The following is a 24968-nucleotide window of genomic DNA, read 5'->3' as shown; positions in this document are numbered from 1 at the left end:
ATGGCATTGCATGTGTAGTTTCTCTCTTGGTAGTTAAATCCCTCACACACAAGGCATTTTTTTGTAAAAGAAGCATGTGATCATATATTGGCAGTACGGAACGTATAGAGATCTAAGATGCAGAAGAAAATGGTTTCACTTGGAAGATGCTCTCTGTGTTAAAAGAACATTTTTATTTGCAGACATTTATTTGTAAACCCATCAGGTTTCAGAACATTTCACTTATCCATGGATTTTTGGGGAATTTTCAAAGTTTTTATAAACAACATTTTAAAAGAAAACTACAAGAGCTATCTCCTTGAATGTTCTATATGGTGACACAAGATAACAGAGGATCATTCCCCCCAACTTTCAGAAATATTCATATATCTACTGATGTTAGGGAAGTTTTTAAAGTTTTGACAAAAAAAAGTTTTTTTTAAAAAAAAAAGAAGAAGCCACAGCAGCTATCTCATTGAATGCCTCTCATATTAATCTATAGAACTTCAATTTAGGGATTTCTTTCCAGCACAGCACAAAGATTTACTTTGCATATGTATGGGCAACATACCTCCGTATAGGGGAGAAGAATCCAAGAATAACACAAACTCAAGCATATTTTGGGTATGAAATAGGCCACAACTTTTTTATTGGTTATAGTACAAGGGTTAGCTGCCATGCATGGGTCCTGGATCAAAGATCGGTCAGCCTGCTGCTGACCGATGCCTCAAACCAAACCTGCGTGCTACCGGAACCAAACCAGGTCATCAGTACCTATGCACCCCAGGGGACCACCGGATACTCCCCCCTCCTACCAATGAGGGGGGGGGAGTAAACAAGCCAGATCCAGGGCCCATGCCAAATGCCACAAAAAAGGGGGGTGGGATCCCTTCTGATCACTCCCTAGACCCGCTGCATCCCACTGTTCAAACACCCGAAATGGGAGATGGCAACTGCCACCATAATCAGTCATCCTCTGCCATGCAGAAAATCACAAGTCCCAATAATCCGCCATGCAGATAAACAGAAAATCGCGAGTCGCAGCAAACTGCCATGCAGATAATCTGAGAATCGCAAGTCCCAGCAATCTGCCATGCAGTTAATTGCAAGTCCCAGTGGCCTGTGCAGCTTCTTCCTCAACAACTAAACAGTCTTGTCAATGCTGTCCCGCTGTGCTGCTTTCCTTGGCTGCTTGCTGCTGCTTGCTGCTGCTCCTTGCTCAGTGGCTTTCCTTCCTTGCTTGTGGTGGCAGACCTGTAGGGAGGGAGGAGAGCAGCCGGCAGACCTCGTAGCCTCAGGGAGGAGGCCAGGCCTGATGTATGAGGTGTACACAGAGGATTTCTACTACCCCAATGTTTTTATAACATCCACTGGCACCCCACCTACAGCCGCTGTGGTGGCTGCCCCAATCCTGACAGAATGACCCCCGTATTCAGATGATGGGAGGCCCAAATCCCACAGAGCACTGCGGAAGATGGCCATGAACTGGTACCTGGTCAGAGAGCTGCCATTCCGGTGGACAAACAGGATCCCGGGGAATGGGCCTCGGTAACCTAGGAACTTGATAAGTGCCTGAACCGGGCACAAATGCCCTGGTTCCAACCCCTGGATAGTAAGGGATACCCCTTTACCCCCTTATCTTGACTGGTGCTTTCTGATGCTGAGTAGAATTCTGGGAAATGAAGTTTAAGGCAGGGCCTTTTGAGTTCTCTGGCATAGAGCTACTCACCTTTCCAAACTACATTTCACAGGCTTGAAGGTACTTTATCACTTTAGAAAATACTCAGTTTCTGAGATGATTGAGGATGATTTCTCCTGGGTCCCATCACATGACATTTGCCCCATCCCATTAATAATCCATCAAAATCCGTCTGCAAAACTTTGCAGAAATGGAGTATTTCTAGACAATATTCAGATTGTAGTATTTGAAAAACTACACAGTTTTCTGTTGCTAAAGTGCAGTTTTTGTGTCTGAATGGGAAATATGTATGCATCCCATTAGCAATGATATGAAATGTCATCAGAGGGTGTGTCTGATGGGCAGAGTTTTGTGAACCTGGAATTTTTATGACAGAAGCAGCTGCCATTTCTGTTTCAGACATCAAAGGAGAAAGATCTCAGGCAATAAGGAAATCAGGAAATTGCCACTTTACCTCATTAAAAAATTAACAGGAATCTGTTCAATTTCTTCCTCTCTTGTATCTGTATTAAAATAACATACTTTTACTTTTAACTATTATGCCTCCTCAGAAGGAGAAGCGGCATTGTCAGAAGCTGCTGTTACCTCTGAATTGCCTTGAGTTCAGCCTCGTAAAACTGAAGTAGCAACCACAGCATCAGTAGATAGAACAAAGGAGCCATATCTAATTAATAAATCAATGGTTTAGAAAAGTGATAAGATTTTTCCTCAAATCTCTGTACTATAGTTCTCCTTATTTTGCACCAAAAGGTAGTGATCAGGCAAGTACATTTACTGCGCAGATGCGAGTACGTTTTCAAATCTCACAAGAGCAGTAATTTGGGACTCTGAGATTATGTCACTATGCAGATTTAGAATAATAATAATAATTTTAAAAAGTCACAGAGTAACATAGGAGGTCTTTCAAATGGATTGGGAGGAACCAGCCTTCCATGGCATGATGGAATGAAGTTATGAATAGTAGTATTTGAGTGTGGTGGGGTCAGTATCCATCCCATCTGCATTCAGTATGCATTCAGTTAGAAAAAACTATGGGATGCATACTGATAGAAACAGATTATTTCCTAATGTGATGAGGTCCTTAATGTCTCTTTGTACAGTATTACAGGACTTCTTTTGGGTATGGGGGATGGTATGTGACATTTTAAATATTTCAGTTGTTGTGCCTAACCCAAGTCACTTACATTTATCATAACCACAAAAGATCCATGCCTGTTGTTGTTCTTTTTATTGATATGCTGTACTTAAAACATTGAAAAGATTACAATTAAAAACATAGAAAAAGCCAACATTAAAATTAAATTATGACCATCTTAAAAGCACATGCTGTAAAGTTACACAATATAATTTGCAACCGTGCAGCATTTATAGCCCTCCGTTAAATGAAAAAGTCTTTGCCTGCTGCTGGAAAGACACTAAGGAGACACAATTTGTAGGGCCTATCAGGCTTTTTTCAGCCATTTAATAGATATCTAAAAAGACTTTCAAGATTTTCGGTTACAAACCTGTAATCACATCTCTATTCCCAGCTCCCTGTGAATAAATCTCATTGACGTCAGCATAGAACGTACTCCTGAATAGGCAAATATATAGAATAGAAAGCTGACTGAAAAGTGCCTGTCCACACAGAAATCTGATACTTGAATATGTGTGCCTCTCATCTTATGTGCATGTATTTTATTTCCTCTCGGATTGCTGGGATGAATGGTTGTACTGCTGGTGAATAAATATGCATGTAAAAACACTGCTGTATCATTGACTTGCTCAGTTTTACTGTTCACACAAATTATTTAAAATAATTTTTCCATGTTGAAGAATCATAGTAACATTATCCTATGAAAACATCTTTTGAATAGTCGCTAGGATGGATATCTGTGTGTGTGTGTGTGTGTGTGTGTGTGTGTGTGTTTGGAGATGAAGTATTTGTTTATTTGTAATCTTCAAGAGAGAATTCAGATTCCACCTACAATTTATTTCTTTGCGAACAGAATTTGTGGAAGTCACTTTTTCTAGACATCCCTTTTGAGGTCGCTTCCATATGGGAAGAAATACTCTAAAAGAAATTTAATATGACATATGTCTACCCATTATTGCTCCTAATAAAACCTACTGAAAATAGAAGCATTGTACTGATACTCCCTCTCCCCCTTAAAAAGCAATTTTTATTTGTTATAGAAGTTGCCTTTAATATATTTCCTCTATCAGTGGCATTCATCCCTGGGGCAAAACTTGATTACTTATTTGAATATGTGGAAAGATAGACTTCTGTATAATAAGACTACACAGTCTTTTTGGATGTGTGTTTTTCTTCACCAATCTTTTGTAGACGTGTGCTTATGATTTTATGACTTGCATGTATAAAGCAGCAACCTTTGACAAGACATATTTGCATTACAGGTGTTAGAACATATGTCGATCCCTTCACATATGAAGATCCCAACCAAGCTGTACGAGAATTTGCCAAAGAAATTGATGCTTCTTGCATAAAGATTGAAAAAGTCATTGGTGTTGGTAAGCTAAAGATATCTTTTTTTTAGTTAAGGACAGTTGGTTAGCAAAAAAAAAAAAAGATTAATAGTGATAGAAAACTTACTTGGATTATAACTTCTTGCAATTACTTTTATGGCCAGGCCCCTTGGTTGAACAGATCTCATTTCCATCTATACATATCTAATATTTTCAGAATGGCTAAACAATTGTGTTTGAATAAAGTTGTGGGAAGAAACTTATCAACAAATGAATTTAGTCATGTGAGGCCACTTTAGTGTTCATTAGCTCTTATTGATAGTTTTACTGAAGAAAGTTTAAAAAGTTAACAAAACAAGATAAAAACATAAATCCCCAAACCAGAAAGTGCAATACTTATTTATTTATTTATTTATTTACAGTATTTATATTCCATCCTTCTCACCCCGAAGGAGACTCAGGGCGATCACATTGTACACATATAAGGCAAACATTCAATGCCATATAACATAGAACAGAGACAGATGCAGAGGCAATTTATCCCAATGTAGGCTAAACCTTGTAGTCAGTTGAGACACATCTATAAGGTTAATGAAATAAACAGAGGCAGACCTTTGTGGAATTAAAATTGCACACTGTTCATTATGAATTGCAGAAAGAAGAGACATAGTAGTAATAGGGGACTTCAACTACTCTGATATTTGTTGGAAAACAAACTTTGCCAAGAGCACAAACTCCAGCACATTCCTCACTTGCCTTGCAGACAATTTTATTGCCCAGAAGGTAGACGAGACAACAAGGGATCAGCTATTCTGGATCTGATCCTAACCAACACTGAGGATTTGATCAATGGAGTAGAAGTGGTAGGATCTTTAGGTGACCATGTGCTCCTAGAGCTTGTGATACAATGGAAGGGTGAAACTAAGAGAAGTAAAACACACATTCTAGACTTTAGAAGAGCCTACTTCAGGAAATTTAAGGAAATACTGAGTGTGATTTCATGGACAGGAATACTAAAAGAAAAAGGAGTTAATGATGAATAGGAGTTTCTTAAAAGTGAGATACTGAAGGCACAAATGCAAATAGTGGCAGCAAGGAGAAAAATAAGAGAAGTGTAAAACAACTAGAATGGATGTCCAAAGAACTTTTAACTGAGCTAAGATTTAAAAGAGACATGTACAAGAAATGGAAAAAAAAAAGGGGGGGGGAATCACTAAAGAGGAAATCAAACAAAAAGCCACCATATGGAGGGGAAAGGTTCGTAAGGCTAAGGCACAAAATGAACTCAGACTTGCCAGAGAGATTAAAACCAATAAAAATGTGTTCTTTGGTTATTTCAGTAGAAAAGGGAAGAAAAAGGAAATGGTAGGGCCTCTGCGAGGAGAAGGTGGCGCTATGTTAAAAAGGGGATAGGAAAAAAGCAGAGCTGCTCAGTGCTTAACACCTACTTTGCCTGAGTTTTCTTCCATAAGGAGTTTGGGGTTCAACCTGAGGAATATCGAGTGGATGAGGTAATAGGGGAAATGCAACCCAAAAGAAGTAAAGAAGTGGTCCAGGAAAACCTGACAAGTCTAAATGAATTAAAGTCTCTAGGGCCAGATGAACTACATCAAAGAGTATTGAAGGAACTAGCAAAATTCATTTCAGAATCTCTAGCAATAATCTTTGAAAATTCTTGAAGAACAGAAGTCCCAGCAGATTGGAGGAAGGCAAATGTTGTCCCTATGTTCAAGAAGGGGAAGAAAAAAAAAAGAGGACCCAAGCAATTACCATCCAGTCAGCCTGACAATCAATACCAGGAAAGATTCTGGAGCAGATCATTAAGGAGGCAGTCTGCAATAACTTAGAAAGGAATGCTGCGATTACTAAAACTCAACATGGATTTCTCAAAAAACAAGTCATACCAGACTAATCTTATCTCTTTTTTCAAGAGAGTTACAAGCTTGGTAGGAGCAGGAAATGCTGTGGATGAGCATATATTGATTTCAGTAAGGCCTTGAGTTCCCTTGGGGAGATAGAATGGAATACAAATAAATTATTATTATTATTATTATTATTATTATTATTATTATTATTATTATTATTATTATTATGTCCCCCATGAACTTCTTGCAAGCAAACCAGTCAAATAAGGGCTAGGCAATACTACTATTTGATGGATCTGTAATTGGTTAAGCGACCAAACCCAAAGGGTGCTCACCAATGGTGGAAAGAAGTGACTAGTGGAGTGACTCGGGGTTCGGTCCTGGGCCCAGTTCTGTTCAACATCTTTATTAATGACTTGGATGAAAATTTAGAGGGTGTGCTTATCAAGTTTTCAGATGACACAAAAGTAGGAGGGATACTTAATACTTCAGAGGACAGGATAAGAATTCAAAATTACTTTAACAGATTAGAGAGCTGGGCCAAAAATAACAAAATGAATGTCAACAAGGAGAAAAGCAAGATTTTACACTTAGGCAGAAAAAAATGAAATGCAAAGATACAGGATGGGTGATGCCTGGCTTGACCAACAGTCCATGTGAGAAAGATCTTGAAGTCTTTATGGACAACAAGTTGAACATGAGCCAACAATGTGATGCAGTTGCTCAAAAAGCCCATGGGATTTTGGACTGCATAAATAAGAATATAGTGTCTAGATCAGTGATTCTCAACCTGTGGATCCCCAGGTGTTTTGGCCTACAACTCCCAGAAATCCCAGCCAGTCTAGATAGAAGGAGGTCATAGTGCCTTTGTGTTCTGCTTTGGTTAGACCTCATCTGGAATACTGTGTCCAATTCTGGACAGTTAAAAGAGATATTGATAAGCTGGAAGGTGTCAAGAGGAGGGTGACCAAAATTATCAAAAGTCTGGAGACCATGTCGTATGAGGAGAGCCTTAAAGAATTGGGTCTGTTTAGCCTGCAGAAGAGAAGGTTGAGCGGAGACATGATAGCCATGAATAAATATGTGAAAGAGTATCATAAGGAAGAGGGAGCAGACTTGTTTTCTGCTGCCCTTGAAACTAGGACCAGGAAAGGAGATTCTACCTGAACATTAGGAAGAACTTCCTGACCATATGAACTGTTCAACAGTGGAACTCTTTGCCTTGGAGTGTGGTGGAAGCTCCTTCATTGGAAACTTTTAAACAGAGGCTGGATGGACATCTGTCAGGGATACTTTGATTGTGCTCTTCCTGAATGGCAGGGGGTTGGACTAGATGGCCCATGTGGTCTCTTCCAAGTCTATTATTCTATAAATTATCAAGATCAATTCATTCTCCACTCCATAGGTGAATTTGGTGAAGTTTGCAGCGGCCGTCTCAAGGTTCCGGGAAAGAGGGAGATCTGTGTTGCTATCAAAACTCTGAAAGCTGGATATACAGACAAACAGAGAAGGGACTTCTTGAGTGAAGCCAGCATTATGGGGCAGTTTGACCACCCCAACATTATCCACTTGGAAGGAGTTGTTACAAAATGTAAGTAGGCCGTGATCTATTACACCATGTGTGACCGTGCCTTTAACCAGAACAGTTTCAAAGTCACTATGAAATTAAATCTGTACAGGGCTTTCCTCTGTCTTGCTGTGAAATGACAGATGGGATGGATCCACTGATAGCTAATAGGAGGAAATCAGTGCAGGAGCAGTCATTAATCTTCTTGTCAGCTATAAATGGTTTTATTGTTACAGCCGATACTCTATCTCCAAGCAACTTGTGCATAATTTTACAAGGAAACATAACACTGCAAGGTTTTAGCGGAGTTTTGCTGAAAGGATGCTTGGGTTTGAATGTTTTTTTTTTCCTTCGCATGTCTTTTTATTGCTGTACTAGTGGGCATTTTGAAAATCATCTTTTAAGTTCAAGGTGAGTTTTTATGGGGTTGGAAGGAAGCAGGTGGTAATCAAAGCAGCTAAAATATTCTGTCAGAGTCACAGCACAGTAAACTTTCAGTATTACATGCTTGAGGAATTTTAGGCACCACTGTACAGAAGGAGACTTCCTTTATATGTGTCTTCTGATTTCTTTCATGTGTTTATTTCCATTTTGAGCCACATCTGTCCATGTATATACCCCCTCCCCTATCCCCACAAAGACTATTAGCATTCACTGTACCATCAAACTCTGGTCTCACTAAAAATAGAGTGAAACTTCACAGTCATGATTTTTAGGCTAGAATTCAAATGCACCTGTGAAATTTGTGTCAGCTTGCCAGAACAAAAAACCAGGGGCTGGGGAGTATGCTGTAGAGATCCTAACTGTTTGAGATGGCCCTGCTCCAGAGAGATCACTGGGTTTAGCTGTAAAACAGCCAGGCCAGTATTGTTGGAAGGAAAATAGCTGTTGAATTTTCAGTTTGTGATTCATTTTATTAGAACCAAAGACTTTACTGGATGTTTTGGCTTGACTAAGCCCATTACACTTTATCAGTGCTTCCAGGTAATCTTGAGCATTGCCCATTACAGAATAGGACATTTATCAACTGTATTTGTTATTTAAAAGTCCTTGTTTTAATTACATAAGGAGCTCAGGTTCTCAAAAGTATATCATAGTTCCTAATGGTATTCTTACCATAGCAAAGCAAAAACGGGCCCCTTCCCCATTGTAGTCAACCTTTTGCCTGTCCAAACAAATTAGAGGGCTGGGGAATGATCCAAAAGTGATTTTCAGGCAACATGGAGGTCTACAAGATGGAGGGAGAAGAGTTCGGAAATGTATGCAAGTGAAACATTGAATTTAATCCTATATCTTGAATATAAATATTGTTAATTACATGTGGGCAGATAAAAAGATGCACAAGTGCTTGTTTTCTCTGTAATGCTACATTTATCTGTTTTTTAAAAATTCTTTGTAATCAAATCCAACAGCAGATAATGAGAACACTGATTACATTTCAAGTCACGAGTATTGTATTGTAAAGTATTGTAAGTATTGTAAAGAAAAGCTTGTGAATTTCTTTGCTGAAAATTGTGCTTGGTTGTAACATTTAGGGCCTCCTGAAGTTTCATAGTAGCCTAGATTGATATCTGAACAGTTTAAGTGATTTTACAGATCTATTCCCTTTAAAATGTTATTTCTGTTTTAAGCTGTAGTATTTTCCCCCTCTAGAGACAGTATTTTCATACCACCTTAGTGAAACAGAGAATCAACAAGGGGATCTTTGTATTGAAATCCCATGGAGGCTTTTGACCCCCAAGCTGTTACAGCTGTAACAGTTATAAATGATGAGAGAGAATTTGCATAATGCACTTGTCACTGCATTAAAATGATTTAAAATTCCCAACAGAAGGTGGGAGGCCAAACCTAGTCAATCTGTTGCCTGATTCCCTAAAGTTTATGTTTTTGCTGTAAGCCAGCAGAGGCACCTCCAAGCCTCCACCATTTGCTAAACAGGGTTACTTAGGCAGACATTCATCTCAATTTTTTGCTGTAGGTTTACAGAGTCTTGGTGATTAATGGGTACATTTAAGACTCCTGAAATTACAACACAAGATAGATGGTTGGGGTCATTTTGATGTGTGTGTTTTGTGCGGGAGAGAGCGTGTGGAGTGCAGGCTAGCAAGATAGCACTAATGCATTATTAATGGTGAATCAGGCACTTTTAATAATTGACCTCAGGATGACAACACACTCTTTTTAGAGCTTGTGGTCAGCCTTTGTGGGTAGATTCTTTGGATCCATTTTTTCATACTGCATGTTTAATTGTACAGTCATATTATGGTAGTTCCTTCATCAAGACATATTAATCATTGCCTCCAGTGTGTCATATTTTCAATATAAACATCATTTTCTGTTTTTTTCTTTAAACCAAATAGTTGAAATAGTCCAATACAAAGTGTATACCTCCACATTACCCAGTACCACACAGGAACCACCACAAGCTGACTGGAGAAATCAAAGCCCAATAAGATGAGAAAGAGCATTGAATCTAGTCCTTCTCTCACAGCAGCACTTCTCTGCATAGGTTTAATGACTAACAAAGTTAAGAATTAATATATTCAAATGAGGAGTGTATCTTTATTACTTTAAGTTGACAAAGTACCTTTTGATTGCAGAAGGTTAATTAAAATCCATTTAGATCTATTTGTTCTGTCAAGTGACTAGTCACAGTTGCAAAGAGTAAATGACATGGGGAAATATGCAGATTTGGTCTGAGTGAGCTCCACTCTCACTGATGAATATCAGGAGGTGTAAATGCTTGTATATCAAGAGGGTGATTTTCCGCAGCCTTTGCCTTTAAGTATTTGAATTCCTGGCCAGAATTTCTAAGCTCATATTGATGCAGCTGTCCTAGATTTTTGCACACATAGAGAGTGAGCAAAAGAGAAACCTTTGTTCATGCAAATAAGATAGTTAGGGCTACAGATGCCTGATTTTCAATTCACATACAGACTAGTTTGCATGCAGAAATGTGGAATGAGACCAGGAAACTGAATAGTTTGGCACTGTCTTCAGGTGCCATGGGAATCATGAACATATATGTTCCGAGAACGGCCTTCAACTAGCTGTCCCTAATGAAAACAACAAAAACGTAAAAAATGCAAAGGTGCAAAATTGACAGGGTATTAATATTCCTTAGCATATTGTTTTCTAATCAAAACAAGTTATTTCTGAAATAGGAGCTCCTCGTAGAATTGCAAGTGGAAGCAACCTGCTGAGTGAAAAATGTGCTAATGTAGAAACAATTATAAGAGCTTTTCAATATGAAAATATTTCACAAGGGCCCAATTTTTGCTAGCCAAACATTTGTGCAGTTCCCGCTGGTGGATACATATCCTTTGTTAAATGGAAAACCTATTTTGCCTTCATTAAATTGCTCTGGTCAGGAATAATTTCTGTTTACTTAAACAGATCCCTCTTCCTCATAAGTGTAGGAAGACTCCCATCTCATCTACAAATGGTATATGTATATATATATGGTACTGTTCTCAGCATGTTCCTGTACCCAACTATAAGATCCCATCTTGATCTTTACAAACTAGGGGCCTCGAGTGCATAAGTCCTATATTGGAATCAATCAGAGACTTCAGCATTCTATTCACATAGTATACCACTAGTTGACAAAGAGAAGGCCAGAAGCAGGATGTGGAATACTAGAGTAGTCCCCATTGTGTTGGGGCAAAATGATGATTTTGTTCCCCAAATATTAATGCTACCCATCAAGTGAAATTTTCCTTCAGCTTCCTGAGTGAGTGAAACACTGAAAAGGGACTTTTTGCTGTGTTCACGTTTCCTTAGGCACTTTGTCTGCCTCTTTTATTTGAATGCCTAATATTTCTGTATTCTCAATTGAAGTTTTATGCTACTGTAATGCTTAACAAAAATTAGTGCCTGAAGGAAGAAATTGTTTGAGGTAGCAAAGTTCTATTTTCAGGGCGACAATGCCCTTGATTTTCCCACCTCTAGTATCAGTATCCCTGAGACCATAGCAAATAGTACTGGTTCAGGGAAAATGTCCCAATTGTGACCGTACTGAGTAACAACCCAATTTTTCATATCCATTCCCCTTTCAAAACTATACAAGCGGGGCTCCATCATTGCATCTTATGATAGCAAATGGCACAAAATCTAGCTTCAGTGCATGGCCTCGGGTTCTAGGTCAGTGGTAACAGCTTTTCCCTATTTACTTTCTTCATATCATGCAGAATGTTATACACTTCTGTTATCTCTTATTTACCCTTACTGTATTACTATTTTCCTATGCTAAACAACTTCAAATCAACACAACCTGGCCGTGGGAGTTGTTTCATCCTCTCAACAATTTTCTTCACATTTTGAAATCAAGAGTGTTTAGAAAATCCGATTCTGAATCACACTGACACCTTAGCACCTCAGTGAAAGAAGGTGACCTGGAAAGCTCTAAAATAATTTGGAGCCCTCCTAGGGTATATTGAATCAAAGGCTGAATGATAAATCAGCAGCGAAATAAGTCCCATTAATGGTCCCACCTTTGAGGGGCTAGCAAGTAGATCAAGGGTAATATGTTTGCAAGATATTTTGACAATATAAGTGTAGATAACGCATACTAATATTATATATTTAATTATAAAGGTGTCAGTATATATTATTTAGTATAACAGCTGTAAGCAAGCGAATTTTCAGCTAAACATATTTTTATTTTAAAAACTTTCTCTACAGCATAGAGTTCATTGACTAATTTGTCCCTGCCTCCTTCAGTATGAAGGAAATGAATGTGGCATGTTTTTACATGACCAGATATAGGCCATGAATTTAGTAAATAGAAGGGAAATTATTGTTTATGCCACACCTGAATCTTTTCTTACAACTGACAGTCTGCATCCCTCAGACCATAACTTTTTATTTTTCTTAGCCAAAAACCTACGGACATACCAATTCCCTAGCAAACTATGCAATTATCTTTACATTACTTCATGTGCAAATAGACCTATTTGGGTCTATTACAGCATTGCCATTTCTCTTTAGCGAGCAATTATGGATTCTTATATTCTCTGGAGACTCTGGTGTATACCGTAGTTAAAGACCTTGTCAATGAGTCAGCTGAAGTGTTAATCTTCTGGCTGGAGCTCTCAAACACTCTAGCTTTGCATTATTTCTTTTTTAGCGCATTCTAACCAAGTCGGAAGCTTTTGGAATTGTATTTTTTTAAAATATCCCTTAGTCATCTGAATCCATCAATTTTGTCTTTTTTCTCCCTCCAAATTATAGGCAAACCTGTCATGATCATAACTGAATATATGGAGAATGGCTCTTTGGATGCTTTTCTCAGGGTAGGTACCTGCAATACGATAAATCCAAAGTGGGAAACACAATGATATATTTATTCCTTGTGGCTATGGAGACCAAATTATGTATCAGTGATGCTTACTGGTGTGCTTTTGTACTGCAGCTGCTGGAATGAATAGAAAGGCAACTTGGAAGGTGAAGCATAAAATACTAAGCCCTAAGTAATCCATGTTTAATCAGAAGCAGGTTTGATTAAAACTCTCTTTAAAAGTCTCACTTTGCTGTAGGTTAATTAAAAATGGGACATTCCACACGTCCCAAGAAACTAGCACAAAAGCCACTGGACTGTACATTGCTGATGAATTTATGGACTAGATGATAAAGAAAAACCAGTAATGTAACCGTACATTCTTTTAAATATATGGCTGATGTTCCAAACTGTGAAGCCTTTGAAGGAATTGGGTTCCAAAGTAGGGAGTGAGTGTATGCAAAGTCCCCAGAAGAACGGAACTTCAGAGGAAAATGCTGCATTGCATCCTGCTAGCCAGTAGTAACATGAAGGTCCAATGTCAGTGTAGCTATAAAGGCTAATCACATACTTATTTTTAATTACTTAAATGAAATTGTCCAAGGTTTTAAGAGTATTTCTAGATCTGCTTCAATTTTTTAAATTCTTTCTTAGTGTCTTTAAAAGACAGGATCAGTAAGATCCTGAGTCCTGTGAGTTCTAATATCTAGCCACCAAATACCTGCATGTTCACAAAGATCTTTGTGCATTCACATTTGGAACAGAATATCAATGCTAGGATATGTGAGAATCCATTGAATTAGTAGAAAAGATGTAGCTCTCTATCATAATGTTAAACTTAAACTCCCATAACCAGTATGATCAGTGGTAAAGGGTGATGGGAGTTTCAGTCTGGAGAACCATTTTCTCATCTCTGTTCTGGAGCATAGAAGAAACACTAAGGTATAGTGGCATGCTCTTTATCACTGCAAATTTTATGTATATATTTTATTTTATTACAGAAGAACGATGGCAGATTTACCATAATCCAGTTGGTTGGAATGCTTCGTGGCATTGGCTCTGGAATGAAGTATTTGTCTGACATGAGCTATGTGCATCGGGATCTAGCTGCTCGGAACATACTTGTCAACAGCAATTTGGTCTGCAAGGTTTCAGATTTTGGCATGTCTCGTGTTTTGGAAGATGACCCTGAGGCAGCTTATACTACAAGGGTAAGGCAAAAATTGTCTAGAGATTTAGAACCCCAGTCATTTGTTTCTAACAAGAGGAAAAGGATTTCATTTTCTGTTACTTCTTTCTTCCCCCACCTCTTTCTCTCCCTCCCTCTCTCTACCCCCTTTTTTCAATTCATGTACAAGCACACTGAGAATCATACCATTTCTGAAGTTGATCATCTCTGTATGTTTGAAGCAGTTAAGTTGTAAAACCATTGTTCATGTCATCGCAACCGTTCTTAGGTACACATTCTGAACTTCTTGTATTATTTTTATTAGCCACAACTTTTAAACATCTTCTGGACCATTCAGACAAATAAAGGCAGGGTAGGGTACACAATATCTTTTGATAGCCATTTTCTTGCACCTATTTCTAGAATAGAGGGTATTGCAGGGCAGATCTGGGCTTTGGCCATTTAGTGACCATAATCATATATTTGCTTGCAGATTCTAAAAATGCTCCTCAGACCTCCTTTATTTTCCTTTTCAGCATCAACTATCTGTGCAGTTCTCTATCAAGAATGAACAATACATTTTAAGCCACACTGGGGTTGAATGTTGTTGATTTGTTTGCTGGATCATAACCTGTTACACTGTTGGCTCATAGTAACCTATATTACTCCCACATACAAAATTATTCGGCAAACATGCAGGAATAGTCAGGATCTTCTTGAGACCCATTCATTTTCATTGCACATCACTCTGTAGGCACTTCTTTTCTGTCACGACAGCAGAAACTCTCTAGTATTCTTTTTTCCTTTGGATTAGTGGCTTTATTTAAATATTTTATTTATTTTAATAGTGTTCTGTTATTTTCCTTCATTATTCTCTTTTTCCCATTGTCTTTCACCATCCCATCCCTTCTGTATCCTTCATTGCATTTCAACTGCTGATTTACCATGTCCCCCTGCTCCTTCCAAGGAAGGGCTAGATGGCCATCTGTCATGGGGTACTTTGATTGTGTTTTTCCTGCATGTCAGGGGGTTGGACTAGATGGCCCATGTGGTCTCTTCTAATTCCATGATTCTATGAATACTGTAAGAAATGTATCAGTTATCCTAAATAGAGTTCCAAACCTAACTCAAATAAAACCATTGGACTAATGATATTTACGTAATTGTGTTAAGCAGTTCATGGATTTAATGGATCTAACACAGACAGATTTGGGGAAAGTGTGGCACACAGAAACCTCTCATAGACCCCAAATCCCACCTTTAAAAAAATCAATTGTTTTAGCCATAGTTGGCACCAAGCATTTCAAAACAGCCAGAAAATGTGGCAATTCTTACAATGCTTCAAAAATAAAATAAAACAAAAAAGTGATTGAAAATTAGCCAAAACCTAAATTGGAAGTGACCTGACATAATTCTAGTCACATTCCAGTTGCATGGGCAGTGGCGACCAACCTCCCTCCACCAGAAACCCACAAAGAAGGACAGATACAATAGGTTTGGAATAACCAAAAGCCACAACTTGTTTATTGGTTAATGAGGGTTGGCAGCCATGAATGGCCCCGGATTAAGAATCGGACGGCCCGATGCTGACCAATGCCACTTCACAACGGTAGGGGTCCCTGGCAGTGAGCTGACCGGTTCTGGCCTGGGACACTGGTACTGCCGCACCCCTACACCATGAGGACACTCCCTCCTCACCAATAAAGGGAGGAGGTACACAAACCTGATCCAGGGCCCATGCCACATGCCTCCAAGTTGTGACAAAAGCAAATGCTGAGCAATAGAACAATAAATGCATAAAATGATACAATTTCAGGGTGGGAAGGATGGGACAGCTGAGAGGTGACCGGCACTCAGTGCTGTTCTGCCCCTGCTTTGCCTGCACTTGCAGAACAAAGCAGGGCCCGCATGCAGCTAGTCCGGGCACAGGCTAAGCAACCTCATTGGCTGCTCAGCCAAATGTGCCAAAAAGCACAGGGTGCAGGGCCTCCTGGGAAGGAGAACCCAGGAGAGAGGATGATGGGGGAGGTGCACCAGCCACAACCTCCCTGCCTGGCAAGTCAGGCAGGGCATTTATATTGGAATCACCAAAGTGATGTGTGAGAGGGGAATGGGGTAACCATGGCCTCCACAGGGTGACAGTTATCCACCCCTCATATAATGGATTACAAATAATATGCATCTTTTGTCAGTCCTCATTATTATAAATAAGAAACATTTATTGCAAAAAGCAGGAGGAGAGAAAGTTATAGCATGATTAACTCTTGACATGTATATGCATCTCGCTTGCACCCATGACATGTTCATACACGTGAATGTATCTAGGCATTTGAATAAAAGTGTAGAATAATAGGATTTATACCCATTGTTTGACTGACTCTGCTAGATGGGTTTTAGTCATTTGCATGTAAAGTCTAATGAGGCAAGTACTGCAGCTTGTAAAGCATTATCCTGATGATCACAAACACCCTTGAAGTTTATACACATCAGGATAAAAGGAGAAACAAGGTTTATAATGTAGATTTGTAATTTTTGTTAGATGTTTTCCTTTTAAATGCCTGCAATTCTCCATCTGTTCTCCCAAGTACAGAGATTGTTAGGGAAACTCAGTTTGTGCTGTTTAATTCACACATATCCCCTGTAATGAACATGCAGTTCATTAAATTTGGAAGGGGAAGAGCAATTTGCCTTGTGAGGATTTAATGCTGTCCAGCCCTGCAATTTCTCACTAACAAGGGCAGTGTGGTTTTGAGCCAAGACAGATTTCTAGAAAGCTGTGTTCAAACAGAAGGGCAGGAGGTAAACCATTGAAAGGCCTTCCTTTCAATTTGGAGAGTGCAAATATAGTAAAGTGTTTTCCCTTCCAAGAGAACTGCAACAAATATCTATAATTTGCATCATAGTGTATTGTCTTATTCTAGTATCACTATTCAGGACAATTTGGATGAGTTCCATAACTTAGTAGCCAAAGGAAGTTCAGATTATATGTGTTCTTTTGAAATAAAATAAAAATTAACCCAAGCCAAATCAGCCATATGGGTTATGTGGGCAAAAATGTACTTTCATTCATTGCCACAGTAAATGAAAGATCCCATACCTTGGCTGCCACCCAAAGGCACTAAATACTAGTGGTACAAGAAATCTGTTATTTGGGCTCATGTTTTCTCTCAAAGTCATCCCATCCCCCCCCCCCCCCCCCCCCGGTAACTAGAAGTACAAATTGCCACGCTTTGTTCTCAGTATTAGGAACCGTTTGGTGGTTGGATAACAAGAAATAGTAAAGGTAAAGGGTACAAATATATCTTTATGTAAAAGATAAGTCACTCATCATATAATGCACCCCAGTATCAGAATAAAGGTGGGATAGTCCAGCATTCACCAACCTGGTGCCATTGGCTATACTCTCTATGAATGAACACAGTTGCAGCCTAAACCACATCAAGGGTGCCAACTTCCTGTCTTGAACAGAGGCCACATAAATGCTTTTAGGAAATCTGCAAGTAGAAGTATTGCCAACAAAAAAGTCATGTAAAAGCAAACAGTCCTTTTCTGTGAAACATACACTGGATGAAAAGTTTTCGTCTGACTTCCCGAAATCAGGAGGTCAGACATTTGTTCTGTTTTGTCTTCCAGGCTGAGAGATCTGTTTTCTTTTGGCCCAGAGCACCTGGGCTTATGAGTGCAGGCTTTAGGCCTACGCACCCAGGCCTCGCAGGGCCTGCAACCAAGTGCCAAGTAAGGAATGCTCCTTACTTGGCAATTGGCTGCAGGACCTGCAAAGCCTGGGTGCATAGACCCAGGAACCTTGGGCCTATGGGTGCAGGCTTTGGGCCTATGCACCCAGGCCCCACAGGACCTGCAGCCGATCAATCCAAAAAGCAGACTTGAAGCCGATACCGGTTCCTGCCTGCTGCCTTTCATTTTGAGTTGGTTTTTGTTCCGGGGGGGGGGGGGGGGGGGGGGGGGGCTTTCTGTTTCATGCCATCCAAATGGACAGTATGAAACGGAAATACAAATGGAAGAAATACCATGCACAACTCTTAGCAGGCACCAATTTTCATTCTTGAAGTGGGCTGCATGATGCCATTAATTTGGCAAAAAAAAAATCTCCATAAAATTGCAACTCTATTTCAGATTTCTCAGTTGATTGGCTAGCTAGGAGATGAACTGAGAGGACGAGTTAGTGCAATCAAGTGCTCCTGTTGATAATATTAAGGTGTAAAATATCCTCCTTTTACATCTGAGAAATCTGGAGAAAGCCAAGGGGCAAAAAATGCAGCTGGGGAAGACATTTGATACATATGAAATGGGCAATTGAGACCAGCACTTTACAACTTTCTGGGGAGTATTTAAACCAGAAGTGGACAACATATGACTTTGGTCCCCTGTGAATTTGAGCACATCCGGACTTCCTCCTCCTGTGCCCCCCCCACCCCCCGAATTGGCAAGACTAAAGAAAAAATAATTTCCACTCCTGGAAGATTGCCAGACTTCTTTAAAGTAAAGTGTGGGACCTCCTATCTGCCTTTTACAACTTTACATAAATATGTAAAGCAGTTTTGATGAAATCAGAAAACCAAACTATTTTGGTTTCATTTTTTGGCCCACAGCAGAGAAGCTAGAAAGGGAGATTATTTTCCTTGCTCCTATGGGTATGAATGGTTCCAATGAATGAATGAAATAGAAAGAGTAACTTTTGGGGACAAAATCCTTGATGTTTGTCCATTCCCACACACACATTAGATAATGAAAACATTCATTTCCATGGGAATAGGTCAAAGCAAAAAAAATGGAAGCTGAAAATGATCACCATCCTTTCCCACCCACCTGACATGCACATGATTTTCAGTAGTCATAATCTGATTTGTTCCTGAAATGGCTTGAATGAGCTGACATAGAAAGAACAATTTTTGTTGTTGAGGGCTACCTATCCCTCCCATCTGGTCAGTATCTCTTTGAACAGAAGATTGAATGGTGAAATCAACCAGCTTGAGGAATGTCCACACTTGAAGGGGACAAAGTCATTAAAGAACTGCTTGATAGTTCTGAATCATTATTTTTACTTTTTTTATTCACACTAAGTGGAAGTCTGCCATGAGGAAATTTAAACATCATGTTTCCACATCTTCTAGATATGTTGCACTACAACACCAGTTATCCCAGATATGTCTGAGCATGATTGGGTTGCAATCTAACCCTTACAAATAGTATCACATATGAGAAGGCTGATTGATGTGGTGCAATAATGTTAGGGGATAGACTTCCTTTGAATCTGACAGCTGAACTTCACCATCATGGTTAATCAGTGTTGATAAACCTATCCTTTGAAAATGTGTAAACATGGGATCTTTTTACCCTTACACTGAACTTCTGGATGGCTGTGTAGAACTCCTTTTGACTTTTCACAGTCAGCTTGAATTTTTATCATCCTAAATAATTTGGTATCATCTGCAAACTTGGCTGTATTTTTGTGTTAATCTCTTTAGCCTGTCTGATTCATAAATAAATTAAATAGCACCAGGCTCAAGATAGATTCCTTAGGGACCCATGGCTTACTTCCCTTCTTTGTGAGAGAGCTTTCAATTTACTCCTCCTTCTCCTTCCTCTTCTTTCACTAGTTATTGATTCATCTTACCTGATGACTAAGTTTCGCTTCTTTTTTTGTATATGCTTTGGGAAGTCTGATATATATGTAATACTTAATGGCTTATCCCTGGCTACATCTTTGCTGGCATTCAGAAATAATTGTAAATACTTGGTGACGCAGGACTCCTTTGAGAAAACCATAGTGATTCTTCTGAGGCGAGGGTTATTCTTCTGTATATTTAATGATTCTAGATTTAATAAATCTTTCTACCCTTTTGCCTAAGACATGAGCTAAGATAATGGGCCTAAATTTCTTGGATTCCCTCTAGAGCCCCCCTCACCATTCCATCCCACACACATTTTAACAATTCATGATTCATTGGCTATTTTCCAAATCAGCTGGTCAGGCAAGTACAGGAAATGCCATTATATTCTGCTTCCCGCAGCATTTTAACTTACGACTTAATCCTTCTGCTTGTGATAAAATTAGACAAGAACCCAAGCTAATTTTTCTTTGTCAGTGTTAACATGCTGCTTGATAAATGTAGACAGTCTTGCTCAGTTAGCCCACATTTTTCAGTACTAAATATTCACATTCCATAGATATATGTTGTTCCATCTAATTTAAAAGGTAAGCATTTAATACCATGAAATAATCCCAATTTAGTAAACATGAGCTAGTCTTAATTGTGATGATAGTGACCATTTTTTTTTGGGGGGGGGGGGAGGGGTTAATAAAAAAAGCCTAATAAAAAGCTTAATCGAGCAAGTAAAATCAGATAATGAGGATGATACTGATTTTCACACAATACTAATGACCTAATTAGGTTTTATATAGGCATACAGCACAACTGCAGCTTCCAGGTGTGTTTCTACAATTACCTTACAAAAAGTATATTCAGCTTACAGTTTTTGAGCTATAACTCATTCCTGACATTGATCATGCTGTTTGGGTCTGGTGTGAGCTATATAATCAATAATATCTGAAATGCATTGCCTTAGAGACTAATGGAGAGAACCAAGTTGGTAGTATAAGCATTGATAGAATAAATCCACTTCTTCCGATGTGAGACTTAATCTATGAAAGCTTATACTGCTAACTTTGTTTTCTCATTTAGTCTCTGAGGTACTACAAGATCCCTTTGTGTATTGATATTCCAGATTAACCCAACATTTTCTTTGAATATCTGAGATGTCACAGGTTCTCCACCCATAAGAAAAACATCAAAAATTCAGCCCATCAACAAAATTCTAACTTTTCCAATTACCCTCCATACTGACCTTCATATTTCTGTACTGTTAACGGCAAACAAGCGGTTTAGAAACCTGATTTTTTTCTTGCTGTAAGCCCATTGCCAAATTCCTTTTCATCTCAATCTGCTCATTATTTTAGATAAATTATGCATAATATTCACATATACCTAAAGTGCTTGCTGTCATATATGTGTTTTTTTTCTTGATTTACTTGCAGGGTGGTAAGATTCCCATCAGGTGGACTGCACCAGAAGCAATTGCCTATCGTAAATTTACATCTGCCAGTGATGTTTGGAGTTATGGAATTGTAATGTGGGAAGTGATGTCATATGGGGAGAGGCCTTATTGGGATATGTCCAATCAAGACGTAAGTGCCTTTCACTTTCATTTGAAAATTATAATTGGTAACCCTAGTCTTCCATGCTCTAAAATATTATCCAGATGTAGCCCTCAGTCACCTGGGGCTGTTTGTGTGTGTGTTGTGTTGTGGAGAGCCAACTCTGAATGACACATAGGTAAATTTTCACTTTGGGAACTGATCATCCAGTGATCTTGTGGATCTACACAGTGGCTGTAACCAGAAAAGGGGGGGGGGTTAAGGATTCTAACCCCCCCTGAAAGTGTTCAACCCCCCCCCCCCCCAAAAAAACCTGGTTTATTCATGAATTTTAACTGGTGTGTAAAACTAACTACATGAGTATGTATGTGCACTTTCTCATTTTAGCTCAACCAGATGTTGTTCTTGGTAATATTGAATTCGTACGTGGTTTTGAAATCTTCAATTTGAGAGAAAACAATAAAGTAGAATCATTTTTGTGAGTGGCACATGTCAAGAGAAAGGATGTGTCTCTCCATTTTCTAATATTCCAACTCATTTTAGGATAGTTAAGGAAGAGAACTCATGACAAAATAGCATTAATCTGGTCACTATTCTATCATAGCCTTCTTTGACCATATTATAATTTCTCATTCCTGAATTTTGGGATAATATTTCAGTTACTTGGGAGAAAATAAATGTTCACAGAAGGGCACTGTGGTGTAAAAGCAAAGTCAGATGTAATTAATAAATCAGTGACATTATACTTCACCATTCTTTCAGTATGCTCAAGGTACTTGAAATGTAGCTTTTCCTTCATATTTTATCATGACAGCAGCCCTGTGAAGTAGGTCAAGCTGAGAGACAGAGGGATTGGCCCAAGATTACCTACTGAGTTTTGTAGCTCAATGTCAACTGGAACCTAGATCTTCCAACTTTTAGTCTAGTGCTGCGACTAGCACACCACATGATCCACAATAAAAAGAAAGAAGGGTTTGGGAAAAATCAATAGCAAAAATTTTTTATGAGTACTTAACAGAGCAAAAGTACCCAAGACAGCTCAATGAGGGCTTAGCTATGGATTGTTGAGTGCCATATAGGTAAAGATAAAGGTTTTCCCTGACATTAAGTCCAGTCGTGACCGACTCTGGGGGTTGGTGCTCATCTCCATTTCTAAGCCGAAGAGCCGGCGTTGTCCATAGACATCTCCAAGGTCATATGGCTGGCATGACTGCATGGAGCGCCGTTACCTTCCCACCTGAGCGGTACCTATTGATCTACTCACATTTGCATGTTTTCGAACTGCTAGGTTGGTTGGAGCTGGGGCTAACAGCGGGTGCTCATTCCGCTCCCGGGATTTGAACCTGGCACCTTTCGGTCCGCAAGTTGAGCAGCTCAGCGCTTTAACACACTGTGCCACCAGAGGCCCATACACACACACATACACATACACATACACACACACACACAACATGTACATATACATATATATACACACACATATACAGGGAATAAAAAGAACAAAAAGATGGGGATGAAATTGTGTAAACTGAAAGACTTCATGGCTAGAACGTTCCACAAAATAGTCCACCCTGCACAATTTTTGATGCAGTTTTTCTCTCTGTGTGTTTGTGTTTCAATACATGTATGCATCTATATCTGTATAAACACTGCTTTGGTATACCATAAGGAGAAGAAACAAGTTGTTCATGTTCTGCGAGAAATTGCAGAAAAGAGAGAAAACATATTTGTTTGTGAAGTTTTTCCAATATTCAAATTACTGTTAGTATTGATTCCATGACACTTGTAAATTCATATATCAGCAAAACTGGCTTTCCCATTGATATTTCATACTCTAACGTGAGTTTAAATACATATTTAAGTCATTGCAAAGGATTTCACTTGGAATATATTTTATTGTTGTCATAATATGATAGCTTGAGCAATAATAAGAGAGGATATGCACTTGAGGGGACATTAAAGAATTGTTTTATTGATTGACTCCTTGTAAATTATGCAATTTCCCTTTATCTGTACAATGTAGAATACTTCAGTTCATTCCAAGACAGAATTAATAAAATTCCTGTTTTTATCAAAGGGTATGGCAGACGAAGAGAAATATAATGCAGAAAAACATTGAATAAAAGAGAGACAGTGCAGTGAAAATGTTGTAGAACAATTTATCTCATGATTTATAAGCAGAATAACATTTCTTCCTTCCTCAGCCTTTAAATATGAAACACAGAACATTTTAGTGAGGTAGGAAGCAGAATAATATTCATGTACTCGCCTTCTTCTTCTGTAGACCTGAAGAGTTTCCAACATTGTTTACATGTGGATAGCACTGAAGCTGAAAAAAGATTTAATAATAATTTCCTTCAGATGTATTTGGGGAGGGCCTGAAACTCATTAGCAAGGCACATGCTTTGCATGTCCACTGCGTCAAGTTCAGTTGCTGGCATCTTCTGTTAAATGATCTTGCCGGCATACTCTGGGTCAACACAGAGCATGGAAATGTTACTTGGACTAAAACCGCATGGTGGCTGAGGGAGTCTGGCCGCTGTAGTCCAAAATAAACAAACAAACAAAACAAAACCAAACTCACCAACTTTCTTAAGCTCCAATATATTTCTGCAAAAAACCAAATGAACTATGTCACTATGGGACATCTTGGGGCTTGATGTTGCTGTTGCTGTTGCTGTTGTTGTTGCTGTTGTTTTTTATTTCTTACCCACCTCCCTTCGTGTCTCATGGCAATTAAAACACATAAACATTGTAAAAATTCCACAAATACACATATTAAAATGTATTTCTATAAAAGATACATATTAAAATGTATTTTTATAAAATACATATCAAAATACACAGAACAAAGATTAAGGGCAGGACACACGTTTAAAATTCATGTTTAAAACTAGCTGAGTATTTAGGGAGGGCCTGAATCTAGAAGTAGTCTAGAAGTAATTAATAGGTAACTTGAGCACAACGCTTTGGAGGCACTCCCACAGAAACACAATGTGATTTTTAAAAGGACAAAATAGCATTCAGAGTGAGGTGGAAGAAAATTTGTTGGTGCTCTTTGTGCCCTCTTCCTCACAAAAGAGCAAGAAGAATATCCAGATTAATTGGATGAGTGATGTAGCTATGACACCTTTTACCAGTGGAAGTAAATGAGATGCTATGCAATTCACAACATGCAGATTGTCAGACAGATAAAGAAAGACTTGTGGTGTGAGGAGGAGTATATGTCTTTCTCCTTGCAATCAGAATACAAATAAGGTTTGGAAAGTTATTAATTTTTTGACCATGAATAGTCTTTGTAGCCTTGGAGACAATATTATTCTCCGCTTGTCTTAAAGCCTTATGGCAATGGAAGTCTGAATCCGCATTGCTTGCCATTGTGCCTCAGCCACTCTTCTTGTGAAACCAGTTCCATCGTTTTGTAAATCAATGTGTGTGGCCAATTAATCTTTCTCCTCTTTATAGAGAGTGCCAATAAGAATGCCCATTAGTGCCAACTGTGATGGGGTGAGGGGTTCTGAACTGGGTATACCCGGCTGTCAGGAACTGGGCCTTGATTATGCATGAGCTCATTTGATGTAGGTTTGCCAAAAAGGCAGCATGTGATAATGAGCCATACATATGGAAGGGTTTATGGTGTCTTTAATACAAGCAGGTTTGGGATCATGTCAGATACTGTTATATAATCACACAATTTTAAGCGACATTGTAGGCCATTTTACAGCTGGCCTATATGAGTATGAAACAGGCCTAGGCAATTACCCATCTC

At 38.9% G+C, this 24968-nt stretch overlaps 1 protein-coding gene across 2 annotated transcripts in view; it reads left to right on the top strand.

Annotated features, from left to right (window-relative positions):
- Positions 1-24968, top strand: part of epha4 (EPH receptor A4) — a 180307-nt gene that overhangs the window by 143382 nt on the left and 11957 nt on the right. For both annotated transcript variants that reach the window (XM_062976569.1, XM_062976568.1), the window contains exons 10-14: positions 4076-4189; positions 7415-7600; positions 12809-12870; positions 13856-14065; positions 21080-21229. In XM_062976569.1, coding sequence (XP_062832639.1) covers positions 4076-4189; positions 7415-7600; positions 12809-12870; positions 13856-14065; positions 21080-21229 — 722 coding nt within the window. The remainder of the gene's footprint in view (positions 1-4075; positions 4190-7414; positions 7601-12808; positions 12871-13855; positions 14066-21079; positions 21230-24968) is intronic.

This window comes from Anolis carolinensis, chromosome 3, assembly GCF_035594765.1.
Source record: "Anolis carolinensis isolate JA03-04 chromosome 3, rAnoCar3.1.pri, whole genome shotgun sequence".
Lineage (NCBI taxonomy): Eukaryota > Metazoa > Chordata > Lepidosauria > Squamata > Dactyloidae > Anolis > Anolis carolinensis.
This window is presented reverse-complemented; position numbering and strand designations above follow the sequence as displayed.